Source organism: Cololabis saira, chromosome 14 (genome assembly GCF_033807715.1).
Source record: "Cololabis saira isolate AMF1-May2022 chromosome 14, fColSai1.1, whole genome shotgun sequence".
Classification (NCBI taxonomy): domain Eukaryota; kingdom Metazoa; phylum Chordata; class Actinopteri; order Beloniformes; family Belonidae; genus Cololabis; species Cololabis saira.
In genome coordinates this window covers 10,715,828-10,738,772 of record NC_084600.1, presented here as the reverse complement: position 1 = coordinate 10,738,772, position 22,945 = coordinate 10,715,828, and the positions used below count along the sequence as shown (strand labels likewise).

The 22,945-nt window shown below is 38.3% G+C and overlaps 1 protein-coding gene across 4 annotated transcripts; it reads left to right on the top strand.

The window, feature by feature from the left end:
* The first annotated feature begins 274 nt into the window (after positions 1-274).
* On the top strand, positions 275-22,752 carry zgc:163098 (uncharacterized protein LOC100037380 homolog). Of its 4 annotated transcripts, none has more exons than XM_061739653.1 (24): positions 275-392; positions 3,774-3,858; positions 3,980-4,091; positions 5,342-5,451; positions 5,625-5,692; positions 5,781-5,890; positions 5,968-6,032; positions 7,592-7,757; positions 8,214-8,413; positions 10,437-10,480; positions 12,660-12,764; positions 12,856-12,922; positions 14,482-14,648; positions 14,730-14,892; positions 16,048-16,127; positions 16,224-16,311; positions 16,403-16,531; positions 17,620-17,806; positions 18,685-18,762; positions 18,837-18,900; positions 18,992-19,142; positions 20,162-20,272; positions 22,158-22,321; positions 22,415-22,752. In XM_061739653.1, the coding sequence occupies exons 2-24, from the start codon at positions 3,781-3,783 to the stop codon at positions 22,536-22,538; spliced, it is 2,631 nt and encodes an 876-aa protein (XP_061595637.1). In that variant the 5' UTR covers positions 275-392; positions 3,774-3,780; the 3' UTR covers positions 22,539-22,752. The 4 variants fall into 4 exon arrangements, with proteins under 4 accessions (XP_061595637.1, XP_061595636.1, XP_061595634.1 ...); XM_061739652.1 differs by having other exon boundaries at positions 18,682-18,762; positions 22,418-22,752; XM_061739650.1 differs by having other exon boundaries at positions 18,682-18,762.
* The last annotated feature ends 193 nt before the right edge of the window (positions 22,753-22,945 follow it).

Below are 22,945 nucleotides of genomic sequence, written 5' to 3'. Positions count from 1 at the left end.
CGTAGAAGGGGCATGGCAGCAGTACAAGGGGCGGGGCTTCAGTACAAGGGGCGTGTCTTCAGTAGGAGGGGTGGGGCTTCCGTAGAAAAGGGGCGGGGCATCAGTAGAAGGGGCGGGGCAACATGAGGAGGGGCAGGACTTCAGTAGAAGGGGCGTGTCTTCAGTAGGAGGGGCGGGGCTTCAGTAGAAGAGGCGGGGCCTCATTAGAAGAGGCGGGGCTTCAGCTGAAGGGGCGGGGCTACATCAGGAGGGGCGTGTCTTCAGCAGAAGGGGCGGAGCCTCCTCTCCTCTCACCGGGGGATATTCCTCTCATCCTGGTGCTCGTAGTGCCAGACAGACAGATTCTAACGGAGAGAGAAAAACATGTTGAAGCGGTAGCAGAGCAGACTGAGGTACGGGGGGGGGTGGAGGTGTGGATGATGGAGGTGTGATTGATGGATGTGTAGATGTGTAGCTGTGTGGATGCCAGTGTGGTGGACGGTCCTGCGTGGTGGCGTCACAGTAAACACTTGTGTTAGCAGTTCAGGGGATGGATTGGTCTCTGTTGTGCGTTCAGCGCTAACTAACGGTGGTGAGTAGATACACCAGGTACCAGGACCAGGACCTGGACCTGGACCAGGACCACGGTCGGGCTCAGATACGATACTGTGTTAGATGCTAACGCTAGCCGCCTACCTGAGTGGAGCCCAGCAGCAGCTAAGCTACCGTGAAGGCTGATTTATGGTTCCGCGTCACACCGACGCAGAGCACTCGCCGTGCGGTGCGCGTTGCCGCGTACCCTACGCCGTAGGGTACGCCGTCGATTTAACGCGGAACCATAAATCAGGCTTTAGCTCCGTTAGCTCCCAGGCCTGAGAGCAGACTGCGTCTGTGCTAGCAGCAGATATATTTATACACACATATATATCTATATCTATCTATATCTATATATATATCTATGTATATGTAGGATAAAAGTGGCTCATCCCTACATGTCATTGTTTTGTTTTTAGCATCTCTCTGGGCAGTTCTTACATCTGTTATTATTATTATTATCACTGGATTGTCAAACTCAAATGCAGAAAAGAAACAAATAAGAAAGAGGACTACATTTAAAACCCTGAGGGTTACCAGTTTGATCTGCAGTCTGGTCTACAGGACCAGACTTTTGTGCATTTTTAACTTCTGTCCCTACCAAGGATCAAGTACAAGTCAGTCATATACAGAGGTGTCAAAGTATTTACATTCATTACTCAGGTAGAAGTATAGATACTAGAGTTTAAAAATACTCCTGTAGAAGTTGAAGTATCAACTCAAGTTTTTTACTCAAGTAAAAGTATAAAAGTACATTGAAAATGAATGCTTCTTAGTATAATGCAAATATATTAAAGAACCATATATGTGTACTATTGAGCATTAACATGTGTTTCAGAGAGCAGGAGATATGATGACTAGTTGTCTATAAGTATCGTAATGGTGCAAAAAGTCAAACTTCAGAGGCATGTTATCATTTATCCTAACCTTTATTGGAATGTACATCCAAGTTTAGTTGCAGGAATCTGAGGGAACGGATGTAAGAACAAAACTGGACAAGAACATCTGAAACAACCACAACCAAATTCACTCTATCCGGATGGAGCAATTTAACTGTTTTTTTTTTAAAGGCCGAAATGAAATAGAGTAACGAGGCTGTTTTTAAAATGTAAGGAGTAAAAAGTACAGATAATTGCGTGAAAATGTAAGTGTTAAAGTAAAAATTCGTCTGAAAAATAATTACTCCAGTGAAGTACAGATAACCAAAATTTCTACTTAAGTAAGGTAACGGAGTATTTGTACTTTGTTACTTGACACCTCTGGTCATACACATACCATATCTTGAGTTAGGTGTTTTTCTTACTAAGACAGATAAAAAAAAAACAGATAAAAAAACTAAGACAGATAAAAAAAAAAGTGACCAAGGATGGAGATTACTTTAGTTTTTCTCTATTTTTGTTAATGCTATGCTCATAACCTTCACACCCTTCCTCTGTTACTTGTGTCACTTCCTATAACTTCCCACACTTTCCATGAGGATTTTCTTTTTCTGCCCTGTTCCTGATGGTCCTCAGGTTGAGTTTGGCTTTCTCTTATTCGCTAGTCTCTACTCCCTCCAAAGACTGCCAGTGAGATTTAGGTCTGGGCTTCAGCCTGGCCACTGTAGTGGTAGATGGACTAATAATCATTTGATTGAATGCTATTAGACGTAGAATGTTTTCAAGTCCAAACACTGAAGCCGGGAGAGAAACACCTGGGCAGTTCTCAAGTATAATACTGATCTATGTGTCTGTAACCTGTATGTAACCCCAGTTTGCAACTCACTAAACTTTGAATAACCCTAAACTGTGATTGACCTCAAAGCATGTGATTGGGATATTGATGTACGGCCTTCAGGCCATATATATATATATATATATATATATATATATATATAAGGACTGTCTCAGAAAATTAGAATATTGTGATAAAGTTCTTTATTTTCTGTAATGTAATTTAAAAAAAAAAACAAAAATGTCATACATTCTGGATTCATTACAAATCAACTGATATATTGCAAGCCTTTTATTATTTTAATATTGCTGATTATGGCTTACAGTTTAAGATTAAGATTCCCAGAATGTTGTAACTTTTTGAGATAGGATATTTTAGTTTTCTTAAGGTGTAAGCCATGATCAGCAATGTTAAAATAATAAAAGGCTTGCAATATGTCAGTTGATTTGTAATGAATCCAGAATGTATGACATTTTTGCCTTACAGAAAATAAAGGACTTTATCACAATATTCTAATTTTCTGAGACAGTCCTGTGTATATATATAGTCTCTCACGGTCGCAATGTGAGGAGGGATTTTCTTATGGGAAGTACCCGCTGAGTAGGAGGGCATTGATGACTGGCTTTTTAAAAAACAGGACTATTTGTCTGACTTCCGGTAAAATTAATAGATAATACATAACTGTGGAAAATTGGAGGAAATATGCTAAATGATAGGAGGGGCCCGGGGAGGAGTAACCTCAGGCCCCGAACTGTATAAAAAGGTAGAACACTTTCAAGTGAAACTTCAGATTTAGCTCCGGAGCTACTTCTCAATGCATGGTACCGGTACATTGTTTCCCTACAATAAACCATCAGTGGCCGGTGAACCAGCTGAATCTGTCTCATCATTGATTCTTTGTGACTACTACTTTACTTATTTAAAGAAGTATAGTTCATTGGACATCCAGACGAGTCACAACACCAGTTCAAAACATAGATTTCGTTTTCATACATTTGATCTCTTCGGTTGAAAGTTTTTTTGTTTTGTTTTTTGTTGTTGTTTTTTTTTAATCTTTGCTTTGTTGGAAAGCCAGAAACTGCTCAAGGATATTTTTTTCCCCATCTGACTGTATGATTCTGTTCCTTCAGAGTCTTTATATTGTCCTCCTTTTACAAAGATTTTGCAGATAGCTGTCGATACTAGATCTGAATGGAAAAAGAGCATTTTTAATTTTTGTAATGGAACCTTTTATATTACATAATAAAAATATATTGTTAACACTAACTAACACTCATTTCCTAGAAACCTATGCCTCACATAAATAGGGTTCCTAAATAGTTTTTGACTACATTGTACATAATATCCTCATAACTAAAGTAATCTAGGTGTGTTTTAATGGTAAATCAGTCAAATGTACTGTGCTTACTTCCCTCCAGTAGTGGAATGTTATTTTGACATCAATTTCCTACCTTTGTATTTTCTAACCCTTTTCCTTTTGTTTGCAGTTTAAAAATGGCGGATAAAAAGGGAAAACCAGCAGCTCCGATCAAACCACTCACCAAAAAAGAACAAGAAAAGCTGAAGAAAAAGGTATGGAGATAGATATGTGCTTTGAGGCTTGTAGAGACTGTTTAGTAATAATATGATGATAAATGATTGAGCTATGCATTCTACTAAATCCACCTTATCCTGTGTCTGTGTGATGCTGTAGGAGGAAGAGAAAGCAGCAGAGGTTTTTGAAGAATTCCTAGCATCATTCGAGGCCAGTGAGAAAAGCAGAGTGAAGACTTTTGTACATGGAGGAATTGTAAATGCAACTAAAGGTGAGCAGCCGTGACTGAAGAGCCCCAGACTATTTGCATTTGCATCACCCCTTTTTCTGCATGGACTATCAAATATAAATTTGACCTTTTTTTTAAATATGTTCTTATTGTATGAAAGAATGCCCGTCCTGAGAGCTCACACTAGGAAACGCAACAAACTGAGCTCATGCATCAAACTAAAAAATAAAAGACTTTCAGTTTTATTTCTCAAATACTTGCATTTCCATTGTCTGTAAGTGACACTGATTTGTCTTTTAGACCTTATGTTGAACTACTAAAAGCCAGCGCAGGAAGTTATGCAGCACTACCTTGCAGCCTCCTTTTTTGTGTAGCAAGTTGAAGGAGCAATGGGACATTAGTTGTTGGATTGAGTTACTGTAGCTATATATATATATATATATATATATATATATATATATATACATACTTTATAATAACCAACTGTAGCCACCCGAGTGCAATAACATGTCTCTTTGAAAGTGCAATAACCTTTGCCCGCTAAATACCTCACGTATTTTTGCACATGTAAATATTATCCGGTTTTTTTGTGTTTACTATTTTTTCTCTTGTACATTGCTAATTTTTCTACATTTTATATTGCTCTTTTTTTTCTTTAATTATTTAGCTATTTATTGGTTATTTCTATTTAAATTCTTTTGTATAAACCGTTGAGCATGTGTGTGTTTGGCTGCTGCGCGATTGAATTTCTCCTCTGGGAGATCAATAAAGTCTTCATGTTGAAAATATAGCGTTATTTTACTCTGGAATTACTCATTATGCAATAGGGCTGCAACTAACGAATTTTCTGATCGTCGATTAATTAACTAACACTAACTAAAGGTTTACTAAACACTAACTAGAGGTTTACTAACACTAACTAGAGGTTTACTAAACACTAACTAGAGGTTTACTAAACACTAACTAGAGGTTTACTAAACACTAACTAGAGGTTTACTAACACTAACTATAGGCTTTACTAAACAGAAATGTTTTAAGTTTAGTTTTAAAGGTGGAGGTGGTGTCAGTCTCCTTAACCCAGATTGGAAGTTGGTTCCATAGTAATGGTTCCTGATAGCAGAACGCCCGCCCTCCAAATCTACATTTGGATACTCTAGGAACTACGAGTAAACCTGCACTCTGAGAACGGAGAGCTCCGTTAATTATAGTTTCCACAGATTTGCTGCAATCTTTTAAGAAGTCAGTGGTGTTTGTGTGTGTGTGTGTGTTGGTGTTGGGTCTACTTTCTGCAGAGGAGGAAGCAGCAGACGCCAAGAGAAGTAAACTGTACCGACCTGCTACCAAGTTTAGCCCTGCGCCTCAGCACATGTCACCGACATCTTCAGCTGAAAGTAAAAAAGCGGTACGTTTGCACTCTGTCTTTTACATTTCACATTTAGTCATTTAAGTAGAACTGAAAATGATTCTGTGATCATTGACTGATTTCCAAATGTTGGTCTCGATTTCCCAGTTTTGTCAAATTGTACAATAAGGATAAAATGTATTAAGTGTAATTGCTTTGTGGTTGATGAACAGGTATTTAAAAAAAAGGCAGATGAAAAGAAGAAGAGTAATCTTGAGCTGTTCAAAGAGGAACTTAAGCTGTAAGTGTTTTTGAAAAAGTGATAAATCTGCTACAGTGGAAATGTGATGGTATCATTTTGACCGTTGATGTCTGGGGGGGGAATACAGAATACAAGAAGAGCGAGAGGAAAGGCATAAAAAGAAGAAATGTGACACTGGGGGAGGTGGAGAAGGGGGAGGATCAGCAGATCTGGACTTGTCATTATCGGGACGATCAAGTGAGAGTTTTGCTTTGAACGTCAGTGCTTTGTTTGTTGAGCATTAGTAAAAGTTTGCTGCTGTTTTCCCCCCACAGTGCTGTACGATGACCTGACGGTGCCCGTCACCACCAACATCTACATTAACTGCATCAGTCCAAAGGTAAAGTCATACACTGGCTTTTATGGGCTTTGAGAGATGGGATACGGACATACGGAAGCGTATTGCTTTCACTTCAGACAAAAAATCTGCTCTGTTTTTCTGAATTAACAAGATCATTATCTCAGAATTCCGAGAGAGGTTTTAATGAAAAAAAAAAAAAAATCTGCTCTGCTTCCAACCTGCGAGAAGCTCTCACGTGACCTGCATGGAGAAGCCTACGGTTGCTGCTGCTTATCAATCAATCAAATTTTATTTACAGTATATAGCTCCTTTCATCCAGGAACATGAAATACAAAGTGCTTTGACATTTTGACTGAAAAATAAGCGTAATAAAAAACAAAAAAATTAAAACTGGGAGACCAATGCACACTGACATATAGTTAATTAAAATTAAATAATGATAAAAGTTCAAGGATTAAAGGTATTGTGACATCATTTTTAACATGCTTTTAACACTATTAAAAGTCTTGGCCAACATCCCTCAAATGTGTCTAAAAGAGTGTAACAAGAAAATATTCACTCTAGTACTCTTTTCCTGGCTTTTTATTACAGTGTTTTTTTTCGCCGTGAAAAATGCTTCCTTTTGCCCCTTTCCTGTCAATCATTGCTCCGCTCCTCCTCCAAACCTCCTCCTCCTCCAGCCATACGCTCACAGCGGCGTCGGAGAGAGCCGGGAGAGACAGGCGAAGCATGCACGGAAAAGCAGGAGGGCGAACCACAGCAAACAATCATAAAAATAAAGGCATGCAAGCAGCAGTGTCACCTTATCTTAAGTCCAGTCAGTGGCCGCGGGTGTTCTTAGCAGTTTTCCTCCGGTGATTAGAACAAAAGAGACTCTAAACACTAAACAGCTCCGTGTTAAGCCTAATTTATGGTTCCGCGTTAAATCGGCGCAGCGTACGGTGCGCGTCGCCGCGTAACCCTACGCCGTAGGCTCTGCGTCGGTGTAACGCGGAACCATAAATCAGCCTTTATGGTGCGCTGGAGAGGAGAGGAGGCAGGAGCTGGATGGAGGGGGCGGTGATTTAGCGGGCCGTTACGTAACGGCCCGCCAGCAAACCAGATGCGCCGTTTTTGCACAGTTATGCGGAAAATCCCAGAAAGCACACAATACACTGAATGTTAAAAGTTCGTTGTTTTTTGGGTGTAATTGATGTCAAAACACCCAACAAAACACAAAAAATCAAGAAAAATGTGTTTTTCATGTCACAATCCCTTTAAGGCTAAAAAAGAATCAGTCCACAACAATAAAATATAATAAAAACATTACAAAAAATAGATAAATAAATAAAACAAATACCTTTTAAAAAAATGTTAAACAGAATAAAACTATAAAATGTGATAATAATAAGCCTCCAACAGTGCTATATGATTTCCAGAACAGGGTTAATACAGGTATGGTATCTAAGGTATTAGTTAATAAAACTGTATTAAAATTTTTCTCTGAATTATGAGATAATTAACTTGTTAATTCAGAAAAACAGAGCAGATTTCTTTTTTTTCTCAAGTGAATGTAATACGCTTCCGTACGTACTTAACATTGAATTCCTTTTTTCCAGATGAACGAGGAGATGCTCTGCAGAGAGTTTTGTAAATACGGCCCTCTGGCTAGTGTGAAGATCATGTGGCCCCGGACCGACGAGGAGCGCTGCAGGACTTCCAACAGAGCCTTCGTGGCTTTTATGACCCGCAAAGATGCAGAGAGGGCCATGGCTGCGCTGGATGGTACAGTCACTGTTTTTTTCCTTTTTTATTTTTTCTTCAATATTATGCTGATGTCTACGGAAGAGTATTAGGGTCAGGCAGGAGAAAAATAAAAATAATATTTTAGAGGAGGAAGATTTTTTTTTCATTATGCACTTTGAGAAAAAAGTTAAAATTTCGTGAATAAAGTTGAAATGTTGAGGAAAAAAGGCAAAATTTCAACTTTATTCTTGAAAATGAGTGCGTTTACATGGGAAGTTTAATTCCTCTTTAATTTAGAATTAAAACTAAATCTGATTTAAAATGAGTAAAAATGACCATGTAGACACCTAATTCCGAATGAAAATGACCATTCTGAATTAGACACAGTGCACAATAAAAAAAATCTTCCCCTCTCAAATGTTTTTTCTCCTGCATGGCCCTAATACTCTTCCGTAGATGTCTGACTGTTCGGCACTTTGGACATGTGTTTTACAGGTAAAGTAATAATGGGTTTTGAGATGAAGCTGGGATGGGGCAAACCGGCCCGTATTCCCCCTCAGCCGCTCTACACGCCGGCCGGGGTGAGAGCGGCGCCGCCGCCCCAGTCCGGTCTGCCTTTCAATGCTCAGCCCAGAGACCGCTTCAGGAACGACTTCACCAAGCCGCTGGGCATGTCCAAGACCGAGCTGGACAAGGTACGTCCCACCTCCCGCTCACTACTATCTCTTTTAGGTGGTCATGGTAGTGTTCTAGATCAGGACCACCTGTATAAGAATGTTAGAACCAGATAATTAACTTTTCAAAGACTTCAGTCCTGACGCGTTCAGGGAAATATCAAAACATAGAATTCCTCTTCTCACATCCTTTTAAAACTTAAGCTAGCAACTGATGCAAAATGAATTCATGACTAATGCCCTGTTTGCACGGTACTAGTACTAGCTGGGGACGCTGCAGTAAGTTAAAAATGACACCCGGTCTGTAATTCATACATTTGCACTGTAGGAGGTACGGAAGAGTATTAGGGCCAGGCAGGAGAAATATTTTAGAGGAGGAAGATTTTTTGTTAAGAAAAAAGTAGAAATGTCAAGATTAATGTTGAAGTACAATTTCAAGAAAAAAGTTGAAATGTTGAGAAAATTTGAGTGATTTAAAACGCATATCACACATATGCAGTTGCATAACTTCAGAAACGTACCCTTAACGTTCCTCTCCAAGGATGTAAGTAAGTTAGTGAGTTAGTTAGTTGCGGCTGCTGCTGCAGAGCTGTCAGTCACTCTGCTAAATCCCCAGATATACTTGTTGTTTGAGCTTGCGTTCACGTCCGTTCGAGTGCAGCACCAACTGCAACATCGCTCGTGTAGTACGTGAGGAGAGCGCGTCGTACCGGCGGTGACCGATTGGGGGCAGGAAGCAGAGCAACAGTTGGAAAAGTGATTAAATATTTAGTAGTAGCGGTAGTAGCAGCAGTAGTAGCAGTAGCAGATTAGAACAATTAACAAGTTAACATGACAACATTGGATGAAGAGGAGATTATAACATTGCTTTGGTTGCGATCTCGGCAAAGGAAACGGCGCCAGCGACCTCCACATCGTCACTTGTGTCCTGCTGGTATCAGACCGGGACCAGCGCCACTTAAGGCCAGAGCAAGAACTCCAGGTCGTGTACGCGTTCAATGTCTTTTTGAGAACGTGCACGTCGATTCTGATTCTTAAGATTCAGAATCGATCATCATTGCAGCTAATGATGCTGTAAGGACCAATCAGCTCCCAGAATGCTGATAGAACTGCTTTCAGAAACATTGTGGGTCAGAATTACCAAACAGATCCAGGGAGGAAACAGAGACGGATGAAATCGCTTTTATGTTTTCCCACATTCCGTTTAGATTTTTTCAATTTTCGGTCTATTTTGGTTTTAAATTTTTTGAGAATTTGCTATTCAGCATTTTATGCAAATGTAACCCCAAGACATTATATAAAGTAATGAAATATGGACAATTTATGCAATTATAACAGAAAATTTTATTTAAAGGCATGGCACCAGTTATTCTCGTGTCCAACAAAACATTTCTTTTTTCGGACAAAAAAATACCAAAAGTTGTAATGTAATGATGAAAAAAAAAATTTAAAAATCGATCTTTAGACATATGAATACATTTTTAGGAATTAATATGAGAATCGATTTAGAATCAGAAAATCGATTTTGTGAACACAGGCCTAGTGACCGCTGTGTTAGCTGAAATAGGAATTTGGGGTGGAATTTTTACTTTTCAAATCACAGAAATTCCACATTCATACTGGATTAATGCCACAGGTCCCCAGGTAATACTACGCCTAAGGCATGAGAAAGAAAAATGTATCTGCATGACATATCACCAATCATGGCAGAGATTTGGGAGACACGTTGAGTCATAATGATTCCTCTTTAATAATTTCTTCCTGGACTACCCTGTTGTAAGATGCAGGACTGTGACAATGCACCGATTCAAATTACTGTAATGCAGTCTGTGTACGCATTTTTACTTTTTAATTTTTCTTTTGGTCATAAATTAGCTTTACATAGATTTTTCTCTTCCCACTGGAGTAGAGCTGTGTAAGCTTCCCCAGTTCACTGATTATGAATGCTATAGTGGTTTTCTATGCTGTATGTATCCTGCAGTGTTTCATCTGTACAAGTACAACTTTTTAATATTGTCACTATTTGGTTTGACTTCACAAACAGACTCTGTCCGAAGCCGTAGTCAAAGTGGTTATCCCAACCGAAAGGTACACACACTCTTCTTACTACGACTGAGCAGCTGTCATAACACCCGTGTGCAGAGGCCGAGGCCACTGATCTTGTTCAGGATTATTGTGAGGAAGGAAGGGAGACGCAGGTTTAGCGATGCTAATGCAGCTGTGCATGCAGACCAGACTCTCTCTGGAGCGCTGCAATACTAGCACGCTTTGGAAGTTAGTGGATACTGCAAAAGGCCTCAGTGTTCATACCGTCACCATCCAGATAGCGTTGTTGAGAGCGGTGAATGTGTTTGTAAGCGACTGGTTTCCTGAGGAGTGGTTGAGACACTGCAGACCGATACAGCTAGAAGACGCTCAGATCGTGTCATCAGAACTTACAGGAGGGTCTCAGAAAATTAGAATATTGTGATAAAGTTCTTTATTTTCTGTAATGCAATTTAAAAAAAACAAAAACAAAAATGTCATACATTCTGGATTCATTACAAATCAACTGAAATATTGCAAGCCTTTTATTATTGTAATATTGCTGATTATGGTTTACAGTTTAAGATTAAGATTCCCCGAATATTCTAATTTTTTGAGATAGGATATTTGAGTTTTCTTAAACTGTAAGCCATGATCAGCAATATTAAAATAATAAAAGGCTTGCAATATTTCAGTTGATTTGTAATGAATCCAGAATGTATGACATTTTTGTTTTTGTAATTGCATTACAGAAAATCACAATATTCTAATTTTCTGAGACAGTCCTGTAAAGCATCTACTGCTCCAGGTCAGATTAGTGAGTTGTATGAAAGTCTGACTTTATTCATAGACCTCACACAACTTCAATTCAATTGTATTTATATAGCGTCTATTATTAGATTAGATTAGATTTATTGTCATTGCACATGTACAGGGCAACGAAATGCAGTTAGCATCTAACCGGATGTGTTTATGCAGTGAAATAGACACAATGTACAGCATATACACATATATACACAAATACATATATATAAATATGTATGTACACAGTGCAGATTAATAAATAACTATTGCTACAAGGTGCAGGTCAGATATGAATGAATGACAATATATATCACGATCAGATGAGATGTGATTATATGATTTACACAGATTTGAGTTACAGTATATACATGGGTGATTGCAGCATTCACAGTGTGGAAGTATTTACAGTAGTGCAAGGAGGTAGTTGGTAAAAAGTCAAGTGCAATTTTATTATGTACAGTTGTGCAGAATAGTGCTAAGAGTTAGTGGGTACTAGCCCCGTTCACTTCCTGGGGGGGGGGGGCAGAGTTCAGCAGGGAGACAGCCATGGGGAAGAAGCTGTTCCTGAACCTGGTGGTTCGTGTACGGAGAGTCTATTACAGCAGAAGTTGTCTCTACGATCTTTCCAGAGACCAGAACATAAACCCCCGAGCAATTATTACATAAACAATGGCAGGTAAAAACTCCCCCAGTGGGAAAAAAACCTTAAGCCAAACAGTGGCAAGAAAAACTCCCCTTTAGGAGGGAAGAAACCTGGACCAGGGCCTGGATCATAAGGGGGGGAACTCCTGCCGAGCAGGAAAGGAGAGAACAGACAGAGAGAATGAAGAACAGAGAAAGGAGAGGGGGCAGGCCAGGACATCATCAAGCATATAGCAGAGATCCACACAGACAGGTGGAAGCAGCAGTGGGATGATCAGGGGGGACTGCAGGTCAGCATGCAGCTCCTGAAGCTCCGGCCTGCAAACAACTTAATAAACTTCACACTGATTCCACTTCACTGCCATTGACGTAGTTCATACTTTACATGCACTGAATTTCCCATTTTTCCAATTATTATCTGAGTTTCGCATCTTGAATTTACTCAACAATGAAAGAAAATGGTTTATTTATCAAATCTGAATAGATATTGTGACTTTAGTGATTTATGCCCCCCCCCCTGCTCATGGTCAAAATGACCCAGAAATCTTAGAATATGCTGGTATATTGGGCAGTGTAAAGGGCTGTGACTTTGCAGTGTTGCACAGTGGAATGTCACATCCACATTTTTTGAAACTGAAATGCAATAACACTGTTAGCGTCAACTAAACGCAATCTGACAGTCAGACAGAAGATTTCATGCATCGTAAAAAGGTACCAGAGATGTTACATTGTCACTGACAGAGAGACGAGACTGCAGATACAAATCCTGGCCTGATACAACCCTCTTCTCCCACAGGAACCTATTATTCCTCATCCACAGGATGATAGAGTTTGTGGTGCGTGAAGGTCCAATGTTTGAGGCCATAATAATGAACAAAGAGAAAAACAATCCAGATTACAGGTAGGTACTTTCCACCGGCTCATGTGTTGGTCCTGCAAGTGCATTTAGAGAACAAGTGCCTACTTCATTAACCTGTTCTTTGATTTTTCAGGTTCCTTTTTAATAACAAAAGTCAAGATCACGTGTATTATCGCTGGAAACTGTTCTCCATCCTCCAGGTGAGCTTGCAGAGCAAAGCGCTGTTTCAGAAAAAGCTGCTGCCTGAAACTATTGAAGACTATTGCGAGTACTTGTCATGCAGATTCTCATACTTGTATGTTTTGATTTTATTTCAAACATGCATGATTAAAAAAAAGAGTACAAAAAGGTTAAAAAAAAACAGAATACAAATATATATATATATATATATATATATATATATATATATATATATATATATATATATATATATATATATATATACTTGGGCAGACCTCACGGATCCACCAACAACCTCGAAACGGAGTAGGATTAAAGTAAACACTTATCAAGTCCTACCCCTGAATCTTACATACATTCTTACATATAACAAGACGAGTTTCAATAGGCTTACTTATAAAACACCCATACCTACTTTAATAACTGTTCTATACAGTGATATAATACTCAATTATATGCATATGGGTCAATGACGAATAAGGATTTTCAACAGGTCAATTTTAAAATAATTAAAAAAAGAATATCTATTGCAGTAGTTCAAACATTAAGAATGTTGTGTACACAAAAAATCATATAAAAATTTTAAATGAAGTGATTTCAGAGTTTTTTGTCAAGATGAATTGGCACTAGCCTTAAAAAAGGTAATGTGGTGCAACCATGATTCATATTAAAATACATTAATTTCCTTAACATCTTGACATCTTTTTTTTTTTTTTTTTTACAGGTTTTCAGTATTATACAAAAATGGTTGTTTTTTTCATGATATTTCATAAAATGGACATCAGTCAAACTTTGTTCGTATATTATGATGGAAATATAAATACAAATGTGTTGCAATCTTACACACTACAAGACACTTCGGAAATCGTGCCAGATAGGACAAAAGATTGATTTAAAAACATTTAGAGTGATTTCAAAAAAAGTTTTCAAAACAAGAGTCCTGGTCGGACGGTCGCACCACATGACATTTTGATGCTTAAAACAACAACAAAATCCCAAATAACTAGTATTTTTTGTAAAATTCAAGTGAGTCCATATGTGGGACAGGTAGTTCATATATATGGTATTTGTTTTATCCATTTAAACCTTTTTTAAATTGAAAAAAATCAGTTTTTCAGAAAATATAGGCGTCACGTCATTGACCCATATATAAATATAGTCAAATCAAAGCAAACAAAACAAAACAAACTCCCAGCATTTTTAGTTTATAGTTGTGCTACTATGTATGTACTAACAGAAGTAATTATAATGCATTGTATTACATTATCATTACTTTACTATAATACTACAATATAATAGAGAACAATAGACAGCAATGGTTTAACAATATACTTGAATAACTATATAAGAGTAGATATGCTATATATACACTGATTCATATATTTACCTCCAATTATATACATACAAATTACTATAAATCTATATATCAACATATAACTATAAATCAGTATGTATTAACAGAGATATAGATACACAAATACTGTACGTATAATACAACTCAATATATCTATATACATACCTACATATAACATATCTATATCCATAATATGTATGTGGTTAATATTCATCTTTCCTTCAGGGAGAGTCTCTTATAGAGTGGAGGACGACAGATTTCCGTATGTTCCGGGGAGGCTCGTTGTGGAGACCCCCCATCCTAAACACGTACTCTGAGAGGGAGGATGAGAGAGAAGTGGAGGACGAGCTTCCTCCGGAGGAGGAGGTGAAGAAAGGCCAACTCAGAGCTGAGTGAGTCTGCCGAGCTCATACTGGGAATTTGTATTTTTTTTAAGAAACTTTGTTGCGAGCTGAATGTTCTTGGCCCTTCAGGCACCGACAGAGACTGGAGAGCCTTCTGAAAGAGCTCACTCCCAGCAGAGACGACGTTGCCAAAGCCATGCTGTTCTGTCTGGACCGAGCAGACGCAGCGGAGGAAGTCGTCGCACACGTTACCGATTCCTTCTCCTTGCTTCAAACTCCCCTTCAAATAAAGGTTTGCTTGCTTCTTATGTTCAATTTTAAGGTTCTCGTATTAGTTTTTAAATCTATAAACAGTCTTGGGTCTTCTGATATGTCTGATCTGCTTTAACCCTTTAAACCCTGAGGTCCTCCGGCACCGGCCTTTTAATCATTCCCAAAGTTAGAACCGTAACCCACGGTGAGGCATCATTTCATTACTACGGCCCACGTCTGTGGAACAGCCTGCCGGAGAACCTCAGGGCCGCAGAGACTGACTACGTTTACATGCAGTCAAAATTCAGGTTATTGCTAATATTCCGGTTACTGAGACATTCTGAATATTCCGTTCACATGGTAATTAATCATTCGGGATATCTGGATCAAACCAGCGACGCACGGAGAACGTGATGACGCAATTCCCGTCATTTCTGCTTCTTCTTCCTGTATCCCAATTCAAAACAAATGCTGCTTCGCGCAACTTTTCTCTCACCTTCTTGTAAATCTTCTATCCCGGTACTTTCTACCGTCTACAAATGCAGAAATGTTCATATCCTTCATTACATTTATGAAGTGATTAGTCTCCTCCTGGTCTTGTGTTTCTCCGTGTTTATAAGAACTTCCTGGACTCAAAAGACCAGGATTCCTTGTGAACAGAGCATGAGCAGAAAACAAATTCATGTTCCGTTTGGCGTTTACATGACCCAATATTCCAGTTTTAAAAGGAGTAACCCAGGGCTCATATTCGGGTTATTCAAAGGGGTTATTGGTGTTTACATGGACGTGCAAATTCGGGTTATTGCCAATATTTGGGTTTAAAAAGGGTTATTGAGTGCATGGAAACGCAGAGACTGTTGATGCTTTTAAAAGAAGGCTCAAGACTCACCCTTTTAATTTGGCTTTTAGCTGATTCCTTTTAGTCTTTCTTGTATATCCTTGTTTTAACTACCGGTAGCTGTTCTTGTTGTTTTAACCCAGGTTTTATGGTCTTATGGTTTTAAGTTGTTCTTACATTTGTTTTAGGATTTTATGTTGTACTTTTAAACTCTTTTAGTGTGTATTTTAACTTCATAGCCTATCTTATCCTGCTGTCTTGTAGCTTTTAGCTCCAGTGTTTCCTCTTGGGGGTCCTCAGTGCTCAGCCTAATACTTGTGCAAACCCGTCCTAACATTTCTGTCCTCAATCCCACAGATTTCTCGATTGTACCTCGTTTCAGATATCTTGCACAACTCGTGTGCCAAAGTAGCGGGTGCATCCTATTACCGTAAATAGTAAGAAACCTCCCATCCATTCACAGGCACACACTGGCTTTTCTTTTGTCTCCTTCTAATAAACCTAAAATACTTGTTCTTGTTTTGTTTTTTTAGTTTTGAAACAAAGTTACCACAGATATTTAGAGACCTAAATGCAGCGCATAAAAACATCCAGGCGAGGCTCCAGGCTGAACAGTTTAAGGTAATCATGTCGTTTATTTGCCTCACACAAGGACATTTACCTAAAATAGAACAGAAGAAAGAAAGAACTAATTTATATCCTGTCTCCACAGCAAAAGGTCATGAATTGTTTTAGAGCATGGGAGGAGTGGGCCATATATCCAGAGTCTTATCTAATCCGCCTTCAAAATATCTTCCTGGGCTTCGCCAAAGCGGTGGAGGAGGAGCCGGCGGCGGTGGAGGTGAGTTATCTCCTCATTACAGTCACGACTGCTGCCTGTGGTTAAAACAGGGGTCGGCAACAAGCTCTAGAGCCGCATGCAGCTCTGCAGCGCCGCCCTAGTGGCTCCTGGAGCTTTTTCAAAAATGTTTGACCTTTTTTTTCCTTTTTTTTTTATTCTTCTTTTTTTCCTTTCTTTCTCTTTTTTTCTTTCTTTTTCCTTTTTTAATCTCGACATTTCGACTTTTTTCTCAACATTTCGACTTTTTGCTCGACAACATTTCGACTTTCTCAACATTTCGACTTTTTGCTCGACATTTCAACTTTTTACTCCACATTTCGACTTTTTTCTCAACATTTTGACTTTTTTCTCAAGATTGTACTTCAACAATAAATCTTGACATTTCGACTTTTTTCTCGACATCTCGACTTTTTTTTGCTCGACGTTTCGACTTTTTGCTCGACATTTCGACTTTTTTCTCAACATTTCGACTTTTTTCTCAACATTTCGACTTTTTTCTCAACATTTCGACTTTTTTCTCGACATTTCGACTTTTTTCTCGACATTTCGACTTTTTTCTCAAGATTGTACTTCAACAATAAATCTTGACATTTCGACTTTTTTCTCTACATTTCGACTTTTTTCTCGACATTTCGACTTTTTTCTCAAGATTGTACTTCAACAATAAATCTTGACATTTCGACTTTTTTCTCTACATTTCGACTTTTTGCTCGACATTTCGACTTTCTCAACATTTCGACTTTTTGCTCGACATTTCGACTTTTTGCTTGACATTTCGACTTTTTGCTCGACATTTCGACTTTTTTTTACTCGACATTTCGACTTTTTGCTCGACATTTTGACTTTTTGCTTGAAGTGCATAATGAAAAAATAAATCTTCCCCCAGTTATAACTAATATAGATACATGCAGCATGTGTTGCCTTCATTCTAAGGCTTATACAAGACTTTTCATTTTTTGCGGCTCCAGACATATTTGTTTTTTGTGTTTTTGGTCTAATATGGCTCTAAAACATTTTGGGTTGCCGACCCCTGGGTTAAAACAAACCTGCAGAGCTCTTGAACTATGTGCATGTGTGTCTCCTTGTAGGCTGTTTGTCGTGAGCTTGACGGTGCACCGATGGACAGCGTGCACCTAGACGGGTTGCCTCTGGACAGAGCTGGGGGGGACCTGGACGGCTGCCCGCTGGGCTGGGACCCCCTGGACGGAGTCCCCGTGGACGACATCGACGGCGTTCCTCTCGCTGCTTCCATTGATGATATTGATGGAATGCCATGTGAGTGCACCACACACCGCTTTCAAAGTGTCCCGAAAAATCAATTTTCCGATTCTAAATCGATTCCTAAAAATCGATTCATATGTCTAGATCGATTTTTTTTTTCTTTTTTCTTTTTTTTTTTTGGTCATCATTACATTACAACTTTTGGTATTTTTTTGTTTATGCCCAAAAAAGGAATGTTTTGTTGGACAAGAGAATAATTACTGCCATGTTTTTGCCTTTAAATATGTTTAAATGTATGAAAACATTAAAGTTTTCAGTTATAATTGCATACATTGTCTATATTTCATTACTTTATATACTGCCTTGGGGTTACAAACCAAAAATAGACCGAAAATGGAAAAAATTAAAACGGAATGTGGGAAAAAATCCAACTGATTTCATCCGTCTCTGTTTCCTCCCTGGATCTGTTTGATAATTCTGACCCATGATGTTTCTGAAAGCAGTTCTATCAGCATTCTGGGAGCTGATTGGTCCTTACAGCATCATCAGCTGCCAATACTTGCTGTTGAATCTCAATATAATACTAGTATTAATGTTGCATAACTACAGTCATATAATTCATGCAACAGCTCAAAAAACTGTTTTAATAACACTAACCCAAATCAATATCGGAATCGGATGGAATCAAATCTTGATAATCGATTCTGAATCTTAAGAATCTAATCGATTCTTGACATTTGAATCAATCCCCAGCCCTATTTAAATATAGGTCCTTCATATGTCCATGATCTTTCATGCAAATCCGGAATGTTTTTTATTTTTGTTTTTTTTAATCTGATGAATAAAGCTGAGAATCTGACTAAGAGCCGGTGAACAGTAATCACGTTGTACACGAGTGGTTTCCTGATCAAGTGTCTCTGTTCCATCAGTAGATGACGGCAGCGGTCCTCTTCCCCGAGTCCCTCTGTCTAAATGGGAGCAGGCGAGTGAGACGGAGACATTTCCTCAAGGTGAGACACGTCAGGATGTGCTTCGTCAATCTGAGCCCCAGACTTCCTGCTCACCATTCTCTTTTCTTTCTTAGCCAAAACTGAATCCAAGTGGGACACCGTCAAGGAGGAAGAGGGTGAAAATGAAGTCAATATTAGGTAAAGCTTCGTTGCATCATTTGTGGGAGAAAAGAATACAAGGGTTTGTCAAACAATATGGACACTGCAGATTTCTCTTTCCTGGATACAGTTGCACGTCCCAGGATGAAGACGAGGGCTCAGAGAGCGACAGCAGCGCCGGTTCCTGCGGCTCCCCCAACTACGACAGTGCAGGTTTCCAGAGCTCGCTCCGAAGTTTTCAAATGTCCGAGGGTAAAAGGAAGAAGCTGAGGGAGCTGGAGGTAAGTGCTCAGACGGAAAGACTGCAGTGTCTTTCCTGTGAGAAGGGCTGAACAATTTGGAGAAAATATCGAATTTTGATATTTCATCAGAGATACAGCGATTGATTTGGTTAGTGATATGTTTGAAAGTCAAGTTCCAGATAAAGTATATAATACTGACTAAAAACCAGCACTAGTACTTATATATTAATATACAGGACTGTCTCAGAAAAGTTTATTTTCTGTAATGCAATTTAAAAAAACAAAAATGTCATACATTCTGGATTCATTACAAATCAACTGAAATATTGCAAGCCTTTTATTATTTTAATATTGCTGATTATGGCTTACAGTTTAAGATTAAGATTCCCAGAATATTCTAATTTTTTGAGATAGGATATTTGAGTTTTCTTAAGCTGTAAGCCATGATCAGCAATATTAAAATAATAAAAGGCTTGCAATATTTCAGTTGATTTGTAATGAATCCAGAATGTATGACATTTTTGCATTACAGAAAATAAAGAACTTTATCACAACATTCTAATTTTCTGAGACTGTCCTGTATATTAATATATTGTGCACTTCAAGAAAAAAGTCGAAATGTCGAGATTCATGTTGAAATACAATTTCAAGAATTAAGTCAAAATTTCGCCTTTTTCTCAACATTTCAACTTTATTCACGAAATTTTGACTTTTTTTTCTCAACATTTTGACTTTCTCGAAAGTGCTCAAAGTGCATAATAAAAAAAAATCTTCCTCCTCTAAAATATTTGTATTTTTCTCCTGCCTGGCATTACAGATGTTGGCACATGTTCATTGTCTGCACAAATAATTCCAACCTTCACAACTTGATTATTTGAATTAAAGGTTAAAACTTTTAGCCACACCGCATTATCTCCTTAAAATCAAGCCTCAGTCCCTTTTGGCCAAGAACCTACAGTAGTTCTGTGTCCGACCTTTTCTCACTGTTGATTTAATGCAACTGAACTGAGTGGTTTCATATATGAACACGTAGAGCTGATGGGATGTGTGTGACGCAGGTAAAGGTTTTGAAGATCCAGGATGAGTTGGAATCTGGCAAAAGGCAAAGGAAGCCTGGAATGAGCATCCAAAAACAAGTGGCGCACTACAGGAACAAGCTGCTACAGAAGGTGGGTGGTTTTCTGTGAACCAACTCTTACAGTTTGTCTTTTTGTTCTGTTGCTAAAGGTCGGAGGAAAATCTGAAACTATGAATAATGTATTCACAAACATTTAATTGCATTTACTTTTAGTCAAATGTGGGTATTTTCAAAAGAAAATACAACTACTGCTTGTGTTTCAGCCTGCAGCATTTACAGTTTCATTGGCCACGGTTACATGATGTTTTTTAATTTGGAATTAATTATTCAGAATTAAACTATTTTCCTTCGCGTTTACATGGAAATAATAATTCCGAATTGAGGTTTACATGGAAAACACGTTTGATCGGCTTTATCCAATTCCTCTTAAGGTCTGGGGGTTGGGAAGGTTCTGATTGGATTCCATCAACTGGAAGAAAACAAACTTACTTAGCAACAACTTGGAGGACCACATTACTAGCATCCTTTTTGGATTTGTAGCCACTAGACTTTGAAAAGCTCACAATTTTGATGTTTCCTGTTTCCATCTGTTCTTTTAATTATTTCCAGGTCCTCCAAGCTATTTATTAAATAAATGGTCTCTGCTCTTGACCACCGTTTACTGCGTGCTGCCATCTTGAAACTTTGTTTAGAAAACAAGCCCAGCGTGGAATATAAGCGTCATGGAGACAGACGGGCGAGGGAACGAGCAAAAAGAAAGACCGGAATTAATTTAAAGAGGAATGAGTATAAACATGATCGTGGATTTATTTTATTCGGATTTAAAATCGGAATAAACCAGCCACTTACTTCAGAATTTTCATTCGGAATTAGGTGTTTACATGGTAATTTTTACTCATTTTAAATCAGATTTAATTTTAATTCTGAATTAAAGACGAATTAAACTTCAAATGTAAATGCACTCATTGATCATTGTAAAATTCAGAAGGGTTTCTCTTAATTAACTGGGATTATGCAAACTTGACAAAGACTTGATAAATACAGTAAAAGTTGTGTTGATGTAGGTGTTAGTGTCCCTAGTACTTGGTAGTCTACGGTTCTAGATGAACCTACTGGTGACCAAGTGAGTGAGACATGCAGAAGTGGGTAGTAACGAGTTACATTTACTCCGTTTACAATTACTTGAGTAAGTTTTGGGAAATTTTGTACTTTTAGGAGTAGTTTTGAATCACTATACTTTTACTTGAGTAGATTTGTGAAGAAGAAACTGTTCCTCTTACTCCGCTACATTAGGCTACGTTGAGCTGTTACTTTTCTTTTATCCCTTTTATCCGCGTACGCGTCAATCTCATGACATCACTGGGTGATTCTTTGGGAAAAATGTTTGTTTTTGCATGTTTTGTCACATTTACACAGACTCAAACACACACAGAGTTTCTATGAGTTCATGTTTGTTCTAGTTCTGCCTGGTTAAAAAAGAAAAGTACAAAGGCTTGACATTTTGTACTACTTGTGCTTAATTTCATTTTTTTATTTTATTTATTTTATTATGTATTAAAGTACTTGAATTTACTTTAAGATTATTTTAATTTAAGCTATTAATTTTTTATACAATTTAATGATTTAATTTGCCTGAAGATGATTATTTTGTACTTTTGTCTGTTTGAATGGTTGTTAGAAAAATAAATCAGACGTTACTCAACAGTTATTCAGTACTTGAGTATTTTTTTCACCAAGTACTTTTCTTACTTTTACTCACGTAATTATTTGGATGACTACTTTTTACTTGTACTTGGGTCATATTATTCTGAAGTAACAGTACTTTTACTTGAGTAAAATTTTTGGCTCTTCTACCCAGCTCTGGAGACAGGTAGTGGCTACATGATCGATGGAAACCTTCCTTTAAAGTTTAAATCAGAAAAAGAACGCCAAAGTCTCCGACTCCAGTAAAATGTATTTGCCTCATTTTGTTACAGGAGTTTCAAAAAGATGAAAAGAACGAGAGGTCAAGGCCCAAAGACAGAGCCAAGGACGACAGGAAAAATAAAGAAAAAAGCAAACGAAGTGACGATGGCGACAGAAAACGGAGCAGTGATTCCAGAGAGCCGCCCCGGAAATCCAGGAGCATCTCTCCCTTAAAGCAAGTGGCATGACACGCCTTTCTACAGCTACCGCTGTTTCCATCACGCTTGGCTTCGTTTATAATCTTTGAATATTGTTCTGTACGTTTCAGCAGGACGAGGTCTCCCAAAAGGTCCAAACACTCTCGCTCGCCGTCGCCGGATCGAAAGGCCGACAAATCCAGGTCCCGGTCGCCGCACCGCTCCCACAAGAAGAACAAGAAGAGCAAACACTGACATTCAGCCGCCCACCGTCTCCTCCCTGGAGCTGCTGGTCCGTATGAAGTCTGTCCCGCCTCCACCCGGCCCTGCAGGATTCACCCTTTTATATTACCATGTTTAAACACTGTAACTAATTATATATTTTTGTTTTCATGTTTGTTTTTAAAAAGAAGAAATGTTGCTGCAAGGTTCTGACACTAAAGAAATAAATCACTCTTGGTGATGAAAAGGTGTACAAGAACATGATTATTACCACAAAGAAATATTTAGTTACCCTATTTTCTGGACTATAAGCCGCACCCGCTCTATTTTTTAAAAAATAATTAAAAAAAGATATACAAGCCGCATCCACTCTATTTAAAAAAAAAAAGATATGCAAGCCGCAGATATTTCTGTTAGATTAGATATTTACAGAATGATTT

Bases quoted from the DNA above. Each gene is read 5' to 3' on its own strand.
- zgc:163098 (XM_061739650.1), top strand. From the start codon at position 3,781: ATGGCGGATAAAAAGGGAAAACCAGCAGCTCCGATCAAACCACTCACC. The intron at 4,092-5,341 runs GTGAGCAGCCGT...TACTTTCTGCAG, and splicing joins AATTGTAAATGCAACTAAAG to AGGAGGAAGCAGCAGACGCC. The intron at 6,033-7,591 runs GTAAAGTCATAC...CCTTTTTTCCAG, and splicing joins TTAACTGCATCAGTCCAAAG to ATGAACGAGGAGATGCTCTG.